At 41.6% G+C, this 15,798-nt stretch overlaps 1 protein-coding gene across 2 annotated transcripts; it reads left to right on the plus strand.

Moving 5' to 3' along the window:
* The first annotated feature begins 551 nt into the window (after window positions 1–551).
* LOC139556510 (cytosolic 5'-nucleotidase 1A-like) lies at window positions 552–10,208 on the plus strand. 2 transcript variants are annotated; one of them, XM_071370556.1, is made up of 6 exons: window positions 552–1,531; window positions 1,652–1,819; window positions 8,328–8,457; window positions 8,737–8,859; window positions 9,073–9,269; window positions 9,629–10,208. In XM_071370556.1, exons 1-6 carry the CDS (start codon window positions 1,421–1,423, stop codon window positions 9,995–9,997), a joined length of 1,098 nt encoding a protein of 365 aa, XP_071226657.1. In that variant the 5' UTR covers window positions 552–1,420; the 3' UTR covers window positions 9,998–10,208. The 2 variants fall into 2 exon arrangements, with proteins under 2 accessions (XP_071226657.1, XP_071226658.1); XM_071370557.1 differs by having other exon boundaries at window positions 569–1,531; window positions 9,073–9,257.
* The last annotated feature ends 5,590 nt before the right edge of the window (window positions 10,209–15,798 follow it).

A 15,798-nucleotide genomic window follows, 5' to 3' on the forward strand; every position in this document is an offset into this window, starting at 1 on the left:
AATGCTACTCCTCGGCCCGAGCGTCCAGTGTGCTCCGAAAGCGAAATGCTCTGAATTTACAAACGGACAATCTGACAATGCTCTGAATTTTCGAGCGCACTCTGGCACTCCAGATTGAATTTAACAACACACCCGAAGTCGTAAAATGTCTTAACTAGTCATTTGTTATGCTAACTAGCTAGCAAGAGGTTGCATAGCAGCAGCATCAACTTCCGGTAGACTGGCAAAGAGCTAGTACGCTCAACTGAAAGGATACTGTTCCGTTTACAATATACTAAAATGAACTAATAGTATATAGTATGTAGTATATACTCATTAAGTATGTAGTATACAGTATGTTAGTTTGGGTATTCGAACACAGCTAGGGTCTCAACTTACTATGAAGAGTATGAATATTAGAATACATAAGGTGCAATTTCGAAATTTGGTTGTGCATCAGCAGTTTCTCGTTATGTCAGTCACTGACAGTCACTCAATTAGCCATGTTCTAAACTTGTAGTAACCTTGTCGGAATACACACTGGGCAAGCAGGGCACGTGCCGAGGGGCCCTGACCTTCTGGGGCCCCCATTGATTTTGTTAGTCATTCTCACTCAGATATCATATTCGTTACAATATTAACATGTCATAAGTCATTACAAAACGTGTAGAAGAAAACTTGCTTTAAAACTGCCACATTTTCTCTACGCCTCTTTGCAAAATGTGTAAAGATGCACTATGCAGAAATCACTCCGCCATTTCCTGGTTGCAAAAATTCTAATAGTTTGCTTAATTTCAGTTTATGTGACAAAACAAGTATAGTGTAGATAATCATTGTACCATCTAAACCGCTGTGAAATATATATTTCCCATTACCCAAAATATTGAATTTTCAGCTGTCTGAAGGTGGTGTACAAAACCAAAAGTAAAAGGTGTAACAACTAAACTTAAGAATGAGAATCATAGAAATAGAGCACATAGAACATATCTACCGCTTCTTAGACTTGCTGTCAATGAGAATGACAGATCTATAACACACATGTCAATGTGAATTTGTTCAAGTTGTCCAAAAAGTTACATATTGCAGCTTTAACATTTTCCATCCACCGTCAAGCGGGGGGCCACTAAAATGTTTTTGCCGCGATGGGAGCCCCCCAACCAAATCTCACTTAGAGCCTCCAAAAGGCTGGAGCCGGCCCTGGTTTTATGTATCGATACCATTCCACTGATTCTGCTCCAGCTATTACCATGAGCCCGTCCTCCCCAATTAAGATGCCACCAACCTCATGTGATTAAGCGTCATGGGTAAAAACACACGAACATCTTCACCATCGCGCAAGCATTCCTGCAAACTTTCTTGTAGTCGCATGGTCTGGTCGTCTACATTGGTAATCATTGTTACGGAATTATCAGACTGAAAACTTTTCAATTCCAGGCCAAATATGGCTGAAATCAAAACTACCGATCCAACAGCCACGGAGGCTGGAGAGGAAAAGGACTGGACAGCAGCAAAAGCCTTTTTTGACAGTTTAAAAACAAACAAACCTAGACCTGTAAGTGATACATTCGCATATCTTGTTTGCAGTTTGTAGAAAAAAGTGTCAATACGGGTATATTTGCTGCTAATCTCGTATCGTAATTTTCTTTCTTTACTATTCTTGTTTTGCAAACAGCCCAAACCCCAATATGCCGTTACTATCGCCGTCTCCTCTCGCTCCCTGTTCAACATGGTTGCAGAGGGGAAGATCTACAAAGAAGATGGGGTCGAGAAGTATGTGACCTATCAACAGGAGCACGACAATGAGCCGCTCATGCCAGGGGTGGCGTTTCCTCTAGTGAAGGTAGGTTAATTCAGAGAGTGATTGAAGGATATGGCCTACCTGCATGTCTGTGCTAGGAAAAGGCAGAGGGTGCCCTTACAATTATTGCCGTTTTGAAACTGCAGTAAAAGTGCACAAACTGCAGTCGACTGTGGTATTTTGGACCAGGGATTGCACAACTGCAGTTATACTGCACTGTAACTGCAGTTACACTGCAAAATTACTATGGTAAAGTTATTTTGGATGTAGTATTTGCAGGCTTCTGCAGTTATACTGCATTCTAACTACATTACTACAGGTATACTGCACTCTGACTGCAATCTTTTTGGTAAGGGTCTTACATTTTCTGTTTATAGGAGAATTGGCTCTGGCAGCATAAACAGCCAACATTTTTATTTAAACACAGATCGATTCTAAATTGCATTGAGGTTCTAGAAACATAGCCCCCTACTTTCATATCACATCAAAATAATTTCACAAATGCTAAATATATACTTACTGTACACCAGTGGCGGTTAGTGCCATTCAAGATTTTGTAGGACAATTAATTTTTTTATGAGATTCATATTCCATTCACCCAGCTCAATGTAACATCAATAGGTTTAGGCTACTACATGATACTCGAATTTGGACTTCAGTTCACAACAGCTATCTGTGACCAGGCAAAAAAACATTAGTAAACCCACAATACAATCCATGTGTACAATCACGCAGTACAGCAAGTAGTTACAACGGCGGCCCCGGTGGCAATAAATTAATGCAAGTCAAGGTAAGCTTGGCCAGCTTGCATAAATAGCAGTCCTCTGAGGCAGGTTGTTGAGTAGGCTAAATTAACTGCATTAACTAGCTAAGTGAAAGGTAAACTCTGAAGGGAAATAAATACAATGAAATATAGCTAGCTCTCTCTGCTTCTTCTCATTCATTTTGGAAGAAATTAATTTAACTGTTCGATTGTCTTTCTCTTTCTGAGTCAACTACTCACCACACTTTATGCAGTGCTAGCTAGCTGTAGCTTATGCTTTCAGGACTAGATTCATTCTCTGATCCTTTGATTGGATGGACAAGATGTTAGTCCATACTGCAAGAGCTCTGATAGGTTGGAGGACGTCCTCCGAAAGTCCTCATAATTTCTGTGTAAGTCTGAGGGGGTGTGAACGTTAATGTTTAAACAAAAAAAATATGGATCCTTAAAATTTAAGAAACATTTACAGTGCAGCTGGCTAGCCTGCTCTTTCTCTTTGCAAATTATGCGAGTGTGTGTGTGTGTGTTCAGTCTTTTGGTCGTTTGTGTGTAGAATATCGTAGCCTATTTATTGATGATAGGCCCTTCTTTACTGAAGGTGCCAGATACAGCTTTTGATTGCAGATATATAAGCTTAGCGCATGGTTCTGACTCCGTCTGCCTGGTGGCCGACCTACCTATACTGTGCCCCTCTCCTCTCTCTCCGACCCTTTGTAGCTCATTATGAAAGATGCAAGTGTTTGTGTTTGCGGAGGTACGGCCACTAATCAGTCTCCTCCTTTACAAAAATACTGAATCCTTAGGAGTTCATTCCTAGTAGATGTTTTCTTTCTAATGTCACGGTATTTAACATATTTCAAAGTACTTTATTTTGGAGAGAGTGCACCGGCAGCTCGTGATTATTTGATTGACAATTCTGGTCGGCTAGTGATTGACGTTATTCCGTTTCAGAAGTGGCATTCCTTTACAGACAAGTAAAATGGCGTAGCAATACGGCATTTAAAAAAACGTGGACCTTACAAACAAACATGTCATAGCTGAGGCTGCTTTCAAGGGTATATGACTGTGGTAGATATACAGTTCATTCGGAAAGTATTCAGACCTTTACTTTTTCCACAGTTTGTTAGGTTTCAGCCTTATTCTAAAAGGTTTTTGTTCCTCAATTTACACAATAGCCCATAATGACAAAGCAAAAACAGGTTTTTAGAAATAGTTATTTTTTTTAAGCAACCATCACATTTACATAAGTATACAGACCCTTTACTCAGTACTTTGTTGAAGAACCTTTGGCAGCGATTACAATAAATCTTCTTGGGTATGACGCTACAAGCTTGTCACACCTGTATTTGGGGAGTTTCTCCCATTCTTTTCTGCAGATCCTCTTAACCTCTGTCAGGTTGGATGGGGAGAGTTGCTGCACAGCTGTTTTCAAGTCTCTTCAGAGATGTTCGATCTGGTTCAAGTCCGGGCTCTGGCTGGGCCACTCTAGGATACTCGGGAGAATTGTCCCGTAGCCACTCCTGCGTTGTTTTGGCTGTGTGCTTAGGGTCGTTGTCCTGTTGGAACGTGAACCTTTTCATTAAGGATCTCTGTACTTTGCTCCGTTCATTTTTTTCCTGCCGCTGAAAAACATCCCCACAGCATGATGCTGCCACCACCATGCTTCACGGTAGGGATGGTGCCAGGTTTCCTCCAGACGTGAAGCTTGGCATTCAGGCCAATGAGTTCAAACTTGGGTTCATTATTCGTTATATCAACAGTATTTTAATCAGTTATTTGGTGATGTGAATATATTTACTGTATCTAAAATGGATTTTAAAAAGTTTTTTAATGTTTCACTATTGAAACATTTCTGCAATTCACTGAGTAGGATGGTCTTCCCCATCCTCCTCCACTGCAGTACAATGTTTTAACACAGTTGCAGCCAACAGTGTTTTTCAGTGACATGTTTTGTGGCGTCTGTCCTCCGTTTACACACAGGTGTTCAATTCTGGGAAATGCCAGATGGGCTGGACCAGTTTCTTTGTTTTGTTTGATTTATTTATTTTTTAATTTGTGCAGTTTCTGTTATACTAATCTGCCAAGATGGGCCGGCCTGATTTTTCTGGTAGGCTGAGGTCATGCAAACTCATATTCAAAGTGAAATGCGGCATAGCTAAAGATACTTGTTCCGACACTGTCATCAGTTAGACAGACATCGTGGATCGTAAACTGTAAGGGTGGGTGTCACAGCCTATAAACTTAGGAAGAGCACATTTTACATTTCATCTCACTCAAAATGTCATTTTTTGGGGGTGGCTAAAACCATGATTTGGGCAAACGGTAAAGAGCATTAGCCTCATGATTCCTGTAATGAAAGTGTGTGCCCTGTGCCTGTTTCACTGGGGCCTGCTTCTGTAATGAACAAGCCACTCTCCTCTCCCCCACCCCATGCACTTGAGAGAGAAATATGTTCTAATCGTATGACATTTCAAAATGTAATTGGGGGGGAAACACAGCTTTGTAAGCTTTGTCCTGGTTGACGATTGGAGGGCCTCAGCTTTCTGTAGGTATCATTTTTATTTCTCAACGCTCAATAGCAATTATTTTACCACCTAGATATTTGATATGGCTTTGAGATATGGAACGGTGCACGTGCGAAATGCGCAAAGGCCATTGCAAGTGTAGTGTAGGTGGGTAGTAGCCTACAAATGCAAAGTATTTTAGGACATAAAATGTACTGTTGGTTGAATACATGGCTACTAGCAGTGGGTGTTATCGATCTAGTTCATGTGTTTTGAGTTTCCTCTTCCTCAGGTTTTGAACCCCAAATTAATCAGCCTATGATATTAGAGGTGCACATTAAGATGTATCATCTCTATTGAACAAAAAAAAAATCTGGCATCCTTTTTTGACAGAAATATAGCAACTATAGTCTAATTGTCAACCCATAATTCATGACAATCACTGGGTTAGGTTGCACAAAATGAATTGAGTCATGCATTCCTGCTTGTACATGTTAGATGAAACAACTTAGTCTGTCTATATATTACACTTCTTCGGAGGGGGGCCTCCGTCCAATGAAATTGATCCCATCACCCAGAAGTTATGCGAGATTATTTCCCAGCAGTTTGCCCCTCTCCATAACCCCTATGATGACGACAGACAACTCGACCCACCAATATTTAGTAAGCATAAATAACTGGTAAATATCAATGCCTATAATGCACGTTAAAACTAACGTTAATGCAACTTCACCACAATGTTACCGTAATCAGTCCCGTTGAGATTGTTGCGTAACATCACTCGTATCAAGGCTGGGCATGTCATAAGCCCCAATTCAATTGTTGTACAAAATGGGCATGTAAATAGCCCACTAATAATTTGTTAATTATCATAAAACTCAACAGGATTCAACCTGTTTCTAATTATTCTCTGAGGAACTCTGTCATTTTGGTTTCTCCACAGTAGATATGCTGCCATTTTATCAGTTAAACCACCTCAAGTGGCAGTTTAGAAATGATCTCCAATCTAAGTTAATATACACTGCTCAAAAAAATAAAGGGAACACTTAAACAGCACAATGTAACTCCAAGTCAATCACACTTCTGTGAAATCAAACTGTCCACTTAGGAAGCAACACTGATTGACAATAAATTTCACATGCTGTTGTGCAAATGGAATAGACAACAGGTGGAAATTATAGGCAATTAGCAAGACACCCCCAATAAAGGAGTGGTTCTGCAGATGGTGACCACAGACCACTTCTCAGTTCCTATGCTTCCTGGCTGATGTTTTGGTCACTTTTGAATGCTGGCGGTGCTTTCACTCTAGTGGTAGCATGAGACGGAGTCTACAACCCACACAAGTGGCTCAGGTAGTGCAGCTCCGTAGGAGGGCAACAACCGTAGGAGGGCAACAACCGTAGGAGGCCGTAGGAGGGCAACAACCCAGCAGCAGGACCGCTACCTCCGCCTTTGTGCAAGGAGGAGCACTGCCAGAGCCCTGCAAAATGACCTCCAGCAGGCCACAAATGTGCATGTGTCTGCTCAAACGGTCAGAAACAGACTCCATGAGGGTGGTATGAGGGCCCGACGTCCACAGGTGGGGGTTGTGCTTACAGCCCAACACCGTGCAGGACGTTTGGCATTTGCCAGAGAACACCAAGGTTGGCAAATTCGCCACTGGCGCCCTGTGCTCTTCACAGATGAAAGCAGGTTCACACTGAGCACATGTGACAGAGTCTGGAGACGCCGTGGAGAACGTTCTGCTGCCTGCAACATCCTCCAGCATGACCGGTTTGGCGGTGGGTCAGTCATGGTGTGGGGTGGCATTTCTTTGGGGGGCCGCACAGCCCTCCTTGTGCTCGCCAGAGGTAGCCTGACTGCCATTAGGTACCGAGATGAGATCCTCAGACCCCTTGTGAGACCATATGCTGGTGCGGTTGGCCCTGGGTTCCTCCTAATGCAAGACAATGCTAGACCTCATGTGGCTGGAGTGTGTCAGCAGTTCCTGCAAGAGGAAGGCATTGATGCTATGGACTGGCCCGCCCGTTCCCCAGACCTGAATCCAATTGAGCACATCTGGGACATCATGTCTCGCTCCATCCACCAACGCCACGTTGCACCACAGACTGTCCAGGAGTTGGTGGATGCTTTAGTCCAGGTCTGGGAGTAGATCCCTCAGGAGACCATCCGCCACCTCATCAGGAGCATGCCCAGGCATTGTAGGGAGGTCATACAGGCACGTGGAGGCCACACACACTACTGAGCCTCATTTTGACTTGTTTTAAGGACATTACATCAAAGTTGGATCAGCCTGTAGTGTGGTTTTCCACTTTTAATTTTGAGTGTGACTCCAAATCCAGACCTCCATTGATGAATTTGATTTCCATTGATAATTTGTGTGATTTTGTTGCTCGCACATTCAACTATGTAAAGAAAAAAATATTTAATAAGAATATTTCATTCATTCAGATCTAGGATGTGTTATTTTAGTGTTCCCTTAATTTTTTTGAGCGGTGTATTTTTATTCATTGAGGAACAGGTTTAAAATTAATCTAGGTTTGAAGTTTAAACTAAGCTTAGATTAGAGGAAAGATTTAATTCAACTTTAATTTGTTGCACCAAGATTATTAGAAACCTTGATTTAACCCAGTTTAAGAGTTAGCCGTGCTGATTCAGGAGAACATATATGCCAGGCTATATTGCAAACTAGTGCCCAAGTCGTTAGCTTGGCTTTTATAACGTCTAATGCTTAAGCAGACAGAACAAAAGCAGCACAGTGACAGCAGAGAAGATGCTTAGACTAATAGACAGCACAACAGGGAGGCAAAGCAAAATGGTTAAAGAAGAGGCCCAGTTATAGTGGTGAGTTGTATTTCCTGTGGTGTTTTTACGTCTTTTTTTTTATTTTTTTACATAAGCTGGTTAAAAAAGTGGACCATGTGTTGCCAGTCACTGGAACAGAAAATGGTTGAGAAACGCTGTATAGTACTACCAATGTTATGTCAGGGTATATAGTGTTTGTGATTGGTGGCCTGCCGGGGGTGGTAGCATGATGGTGGTTTATACAGCGACGTGGGCTGACGTGGATAAAATGCCAGGGCCGAATTCTTGTCCCCTTCCGCTCCTGTGCATTTATCAGTACATGTGAGCATGCCTGCCTGCATATGTGTATGTTGCAACTTGGGACTAAATAGTCTGAAGCAACCACCTGTAAGTAGTTGCTCTAGTACCCACCAGTCAGGTTTTGACTTTATCCCTGTGTCAATTCTGTCCTAAAAACACACACACACACACACTGCAGGCTCTGATGAATGTGAACGCACGGCTGAGGCGGCTCTACCCCGACAGCGACGAGTTGTTTGACGTCATCCTGATGACGAATAACCACGCCCAGGTCGGGGTGCGCCTCATCAACAGCATCAACCACTACGGTTCGTGGTCGACGCTCAGCCATGCCTACTACAGTGCTATAAGCAGAGAAATACAATGACCAGTAATTCTAGTAATTATATTTCTTTGGTTAAGACTCACTACTTGTGTGCTGCATTTCATTGAATGACTGGTATTTTTGACAAAATATTTTTTTCTTAATAGTTAAATGCCTGTTTTGCATGGATGTTAGTGGCCATCTTTGGCTACCAGCCTGATGACTATACTATCGGATTTCTATGTGGTTCTGATATGTTTTTGTTTTTCACTCTCCCTGACAGATTTAACCATTGAAAGATTCTGTATGACGGGAGGGGAAAGCCCCATTGGCTATCTGAAGGCCTACATGACCAACCTGTACCTCTCCAAGGATGGAGAGAAAGTCATAGAGGCCATTGAGGAGGGTAGTTGATAATGCTACTTTCCTTTATTGTCCTATAGGGATTAAACTGTTTTAGGTTAGCATGGATACAGCATTTTTAACAGAGTTTTTAAAAAAACTGTAGATGTACGTTGTGGGAACGCTTTATAGGTATAATATAGCCTACAGATGTAATACATTAGGATACCATTGTTATGAGCATGTATAAGCCCCTTATAATGTCTTTTATAAATAGGCATTGCAGCAGCGACCATGTTTGCGTCCGGAGATGTGGAGAACCAGCTTTCCGACACACAGCTGAAAGTTGCCTTTGACGGGGACGCCGTCCTCTTCTCTGAGTCGGAGATCATCGTGAAACAACACGGCCTGGACACGTCCTTTGAGCATGAGAAGGAGTTTGAGAACAAACCTCTTGCACAGGTGTTCATGAGAGTACATGCCTTCATTTTTCTTTTAGCTTTTTGATTCTGATTATTATTTATTTATTTTCTCGATGGCTAACACTTTATTTGGAGTCTCCCTATAGTTATAGATGTTCAACTTACTATCAACAAACGTTTTAACTAACACACCCACTTACTGTAATCCTAGACCTAACCTTAACCCTTGCAAGTTGTTGCATATCATCCGTGGTAGTTGATTGATTGGTGATAGTTTGAGCGTCTAAAGACCATCTATAATAGGAGAATGTCCAAATAAAGTGGAACCCATTGATGTGTTATTTGCTTAGATAAAAAAAAAAATAATAATAATAATGTTATGCCAACCCTATGTCTCGTTCATTCACTCAGGGCCCCTTAAAGTGTTTCCTGGAGGCGCTGGGGATGCTCCAGAGGAAGTTCTACGCCAAGAACGAGCGTATGACCTGCCCCATTCGTACCTACCTAGTCACATCCCGCAGTGCAGCCAGCTCAGGGGTCCGCGTCCTCAAGACACTCAGGTGCTGGGGCCTGGAGATCGATGAGGCCCTGTTCCTAGCCGGGGCACCTAAAGGGCCCCTCCTACAGAAGATCCAGCCTCACATCTTCTTTGATGACCAGATGTTCCACATTGAAGGTGCCAAGGAGCTGGGGACTATCGCTGCACACGTGCCTTATGGGATTGGACAGAAGTACAACAAGGGAATATTTATTGAGCAGCCTGCCAAAGACATGATGTAGTGAGCCTCCTAGGGGTGGGAAGGTATCATACATTATGCAAATAGTTAGTTGCGCACAACCCTGTCTTCAGCAGTCTTTTGTTTTGTGCTGGATTTTGTATAAAAAAATTAAAGCCACTTCTACTAAGATATTTTTATCAGAATATACTGTAGTAAAAATGTACTACTCACTTCAGGGATTTTTGCTAAAATAAAACAAGTTTACAATGTCACCGAATGTTCTCTTTCATAAGAAGAAAAGGGAGAATACTTTTCTGAAATAGTCATCATATTACAGAATGTAGTATCTAATTTGTAAGTCGCTCTGGATAAGAGCGTCTGCTAAATGACTTAAATGTAAATGTATCTAGTTTTTGTGTGAAAATGTATGTCATGAAGTGTGTTCACATTTCACACAGGGAAGTGTTTTTATATCTTTAGAGAAGGATATTTGGTCTCATTTGCTGCAGAGACAAACATGTGTTTTACAGTTAAATGCCAAAATAATGAAAAGAGTTGAGTACATGAGGGACACAAAGTATATTGAAATTAGTTGCTTCCATACAGGTGTGGTTCCTGAGTTAATGAATCAATTAGCATCCCATCCTGTATTTAAAAAAAAAAAATGCTGGGCATGCCATTATTTTGCCTACCCTCGCTATGCCCCCATGGGATGACAATGCCCCCATCCACAGGGCACAAGTAGGCACTGAATGATTTGATGAGCATGACAACTATGTAAACCATATGCCATGGCTGTCTCAGTCACCAGATTTCAACCCAATTGGACAACTATGGGAAATTCTGGAGTGGTGCCAGAGACAGCGTTTTCCAGCAACAAAACACCAAAGATGGAATTTCTCATGGAACAACGGTGTCTCGACCCTCCAATAGGGTTCCAGACACTTGTAGAATCTACGCCAAGGTGCATTGAAGCTGTTCTGGCTCGTGGTGCCCCAACGGCCTATTAAGACATTTTATTTGAGTGTTTCCTTTATTTTGACCTGTATATTCTCAACACTCCTGCGTCTAGACTTCTGCCCATGCATGTCATGGTTTTGTGTACGGCGGTTTATCATAGCTTTGAAATCCTTTGCATAGAGGAACGTTAAGGATATGTGCATAGTAAAGGTATGAAAGGGAGCATTTACAAGGTACATTTGAAGTTGGAAGTTTACATACACCTTATCCAAATACATTTCAACTCAGTTTTTCACAATTCCTGACATTTAATCCTAGTAAAATTGCCTGTCTTAGGTCAGTTAGGATCACCACTTTATTTTAAGAATGTGAAATGTCAGAATAATAGTAGAGAGAATTATTTATTTCAGCTTTTATTTCTTTCATCACATTCCCAGTGGGTCAGAAGTTGACATACACTCAATTAGTATTTGGTAGCATTGCCTTTACATTTTTTTAACTTGGGTCAAATGTTTCTGGTAGCCTTCCACAAGCTTCCCACAATAAGTTGGGTGAATTTTGGCCCATTCCTCCTGACAGCTGGTGTAACTGAGACAGGTTTGTAGGCCTCCTTGCTCGCACACGTTTTTTCAGTTCTGCCCACAAATGTTCTATGGGATTGGGGTCAGGGCTTTGTGATGGCCACTCCAATACCTTGACTTTGTTGTCCTTAAGCCATTTTGCCACAACTTTGGAAGTATGCTTGGGGTCATTGTTCATTTGGAAGACCCCTTTGCGACCAAGCTTTAACTTCCTGACTGATGTCTGGATGTTGCCTCAATTTTTCCACATAATTTTCCAGCATCATGATGCTATCTATTTTGTGAAGTGCACCAGTCCCTCCTGCAGAAAAGCACCCCCACAACATGATGCTGCCACCCCCGTGCTTTGCGGTTGGGATGGTGTTCTTCGGCTTGCAAGCCTCCCCCTTTTTCCTCCAAACATAACGATGGCCATTATGGCCAAACAGTTCTATTTTTCTTTCATCAGACCAGAGGACATTTCTCCAGAAAGTACGATCTTTGTCCCCATGTGCAGTTGCAAACCGTAGTCTGTTTTTTTATGGCGGTTTTGGAGCAGTGGCTTCTTCCTTGCTGAGCGGCTTTTCAGGTTATGCCGATATAGGGCTCGTTTCACTGTGGATTTAGATACTTTTGTACCTGTTTCCTCCAGCATCTTCACAAGGTCCTTTGCTGTTGTTCTGGGATTGATTTGCACTTTTCGCACCAAAGTACGTTCATCTCTAGGAGACAGAACGCTTCTCCTTCCTGAGCGGTATGACGGCTGCGTGGTCCCATGGTGTTTATACTTGCGTGCTATTGTTAGTACAGATGAACGTGGTACCAGGCGTTTGGAAATTGCTCCCAAGGATGAACCAGACTTGTGGAGGTCTACAATTTTTTGGATGATTTCTTTTGATTTTCCCATGATGTCAAGCAAAGAGGCACTGAGTTTGAAGGTAGGCCTTGAAATGCATCCACAGGTACACCTCCAATTGACTCAAATGATGTCAATTAGCCTATCAGAAGCTTATAAAGCCATGACCTCATTTTGTGGAATTTTCCAAGCTGTTTAAAGGCACAGTCAACTTAGTGTATGTTAACTTCTAACCCACTGGAATTGTGATACAGTGAATTATAAGTGAAATAATCTGTCTGTAAACAATTGTTGGAAAAATGACTTGTGTCATGCATAAAGTAGATGTCCTAACCGACTTGCCAAAACTATAGTTTGTTAACAAGAAATTTGTGGAGTGGTTGAAAAACGAGTTTTAATGACTCCAACCTAAGTGTATGTAAACTTCCGAATTCAACTGTAGAATACTTATTGATATGAAAATGAAGCATTTTGGTTTTCATGCATAGGCTACCATATAAAACAGGCTTTATTACACTTATTTACACTTAATATCTATTCCACTTTTTACTATCCATTCATGTTTCTAATATATTCGTTTTTCCTATTCCATAAAAAAAACATGACTTTTTAAATGCAATTAACCTCAACTTGCAGGTAAAGCTGTATGAGACTCTATCAAAATATCAAGAAAGTTAGTTGACCATATCTACTGTTCCACTTGTAAAATGTTACATGTCAGGTGTTACGCTTACAGTTTAAAATTGAAATAAACATTATGCAAAAGGAAAGTCTATTTCATGTTGCACATGTATTTAAAAAACATTATTTTACATAACACATATTTGAGGAATTGTTCACCTTTTAACTATAATTTCTATATTTAAGAATATCAAGATAGGTTTTTTTGCTTTTATCTGAGAATAAAGGGTTTATCATGTGCGTATAGCAGTATGGTGTTGCAGCGAGATTGAATAAAGGTTAGAAATAGATTTGAATGGTCGATTTGTTTTTATCTATTATCAAATCTCACCAATAGATGGTGCTGATGGCTACAAAATAGCTGAATTGTTTTGTTCACTGGTTTGTGATGTTTACATTGGCCTTCGCTTTAGCATTTTTTGCTCTCACGTGAACTATAGCAATCAAATGTAGAAAACTCATTCAGATCCTGGAGTAAAATCTTGCATCAATCAGCCTCCCCCTGCTGGAACCAGAATTGATCAAAACCCTCTCTTCCATGCACATGGAGGAACGCCCCATAGGAGAGCACTGTCATTCACACTATTTAGTGTACACGAGGTATCTTTCTGCCTGTTGGGCAACAGACTGCATCTCCATGAGCTGGGCCCAGCCTGCAGTTGCCATGGATACTCTGGGTGCTGACACTAGGAGGACTGAGTAGGCACTGCTTGTTTAAGACACAAATCATAACAAAGGATTAGAGGCACAAAGTACACCCGCTGGGTTCTATGAGATACACCTCATCCTCATCACACAGGCACTATAATTAGCTGTGTGTGCGCGTGTGCGGGTGTATGCTTGTGTGAAGGTGGAGATCATGGTGCTTAATCAAAGCATTTTACTTTGTAAAATAGATAGTTCACCTCATCCACTACCAATATGCACTTACCTATGCAACAGATGGTTGATTGTGGTTGTTGCTCTACTGCCATAGATGTCTGGGACTGACCTGTATGTGTTTGTGCTTCCCAGAATGAGTTCAAGCCCAAGAACATCAAGAAGAAGAAGAAGCGGAGTATTATCATGTCTGTGGACGAAAACAGAAGGTATATGGCTATGTGGGGTTTATTTCGGATGATCTTTGAAGAGGGTTTGTATGAACGCTGTCTGTTAGTGATAAGTGTGTGTCGGGATGGGATGGGGATGTTTTGGTGTCTACAGGGAAGTCAACAACAGCAACAGCACTTGACTGTATCGTGCTGCCAGGGCGCTAGCATGTGGCACATCTTTAGGCTGTGTTATGTAGGACTGACACACACACAGTGACACGGCTGCTTCTTGCCAACAGGAAACTGTGATATGATAATGACATGTATTGAGGTCAGCTGGCCCCGTTCCTTACAAGAAGGAGCAGGATGATTCCCACAGCAGCAACATTATCCAGGTCACCAAAATCTGGGAGGGGCCTAAAATACTGTAATCCAACCAAATGACTATCAACTCACTGTAACTTATTGTAGGTCTATTTATAGAGGAATTTATTCAGTTGTTTAGTGGTAACATTTTTTACCAGACATTGGCCTATAACACAGAGTTGGAAGCAGATGTTCAGCAAGGACTCTGCTATAGACTTCTAGTGTAACAAAATGGTTCTGTTTATATTTAAAAACTAGATGTATTGAGTTTCAGTGGGTTTTAGAATGACTTCACTTTTCCGCAGTGGAAACGGCAGTGTTCCACTAGGCCTTGTGGTTTCATGTGTCCTGATTCTGGCATTGGACATAATAATCCTCATAGGATTATAGCCTACATGTCACTTATTCAATCTCAATTCCACGTGATAATGGAAATAAATGGAACTGTGGATTGATTATGTCACAATCAATAGAAGAGTCTCTGGTTACTATGACGTTGTTAACCTAGATGAACTGTTAGTCATGATTATGACTCAATAGGTCAGAACACTGAGCAATACCACTGCTGTTCTGTCCATAGAAACAGAATCACGTTCTAGTTCTGTGGTTCTGTCATTCAGGCACAAGACAGAAAGTTGCCTGAAGGCTGTGGATCATTGTATTGTTGACCCAGACGGAGTGCACTTCACAAGGATTGTCTTTTTCTGAGTAAGCTAACCATGGATAACTCTCCTGAAGGTAAGCACTGACTGGACTGATGTAAGGTTGAAAAATGCTGGTAATTGTCCCAAAACTACCAATGGAGCAAGATTTGACTTCATTTGTACAGTCCAATAGTCATGGTGTGCTGAATGTGCCATTGCTGAACCAAGGCGTTGTCCTCTAATCTTCCTCGCGTTCTTTGTTTAGTTAACCAGGAGCAGGGAGACATACCAATGATCCCATTGGTCCATGAGCCCATGTCAGGGTAAGGGTTTTCTACATAACACAATGTAACATCTGCACAGAGGTGCAATCCTAATGAAATGGGAATTGGGTGAGAAAGAATCCTAAAGATGGTCCAATGGACATGGTGAAGTCTCTTTATCTTAAAGTCATCTTTAACTTCCTGATGACCGCTAGGGATGAGATGCAGAGAACCCAGAACCAGGTGAACAACTTGCAGCAGTCAATGAACCACATGCATGAGCAGCTGAATTCCATGTGGAAGCAGTTTACTGAGTTGCAGAGTGCCCTCTCTCAGGTAGTAGATTAGTCTCGGCAAGAGTAGAATGAGTCATGTGTAATCATGATGAAGATTGATGATGATGGCTGGGATTGTGATGATGATGATGACTGGAATGGTAATGGTAACTATGTCTTTGTAACTCCTGTACTCCACCTGTACTGGATAGCTCCTTGATGACAA

This window comes from Salvelinus alpinus, chromosome 27, assembly GCF_045679555.1.
Source record: "Salvelinus alpinus chromosome 27, SLU_Salpinus.1, whole genome shotgun sequence".
NCBI lineage: Eukaryota > Metazoa > Chordata > Actinopteri > Salmoniformes > Salmonidae > Salvelinus > Salvelinus alpinus.

Coding starts and splice junctions, on each gene's coding strand:
- LOC139556510 (XM_071370556.1), top strand. CDS start 1,421: ATGGCTGAAATCAAAACTACCGATCCAACAGCCACGGAGGCTGGAGAG. Junction 8,860..9,072: donor CATAGAGGCCATTGAGGAGG/GTAGTTGATAAT, acceptor TTTTATAAATAG/GCATTGCAGCAGCGACCATG. Junction 9,270..9,628: donor TTGCACAGGTGTTCATGAGA/GTACATGCCTTC, acceptor TCATTCACTCAG/GGCCCCTTAAAGTGTTTCCT.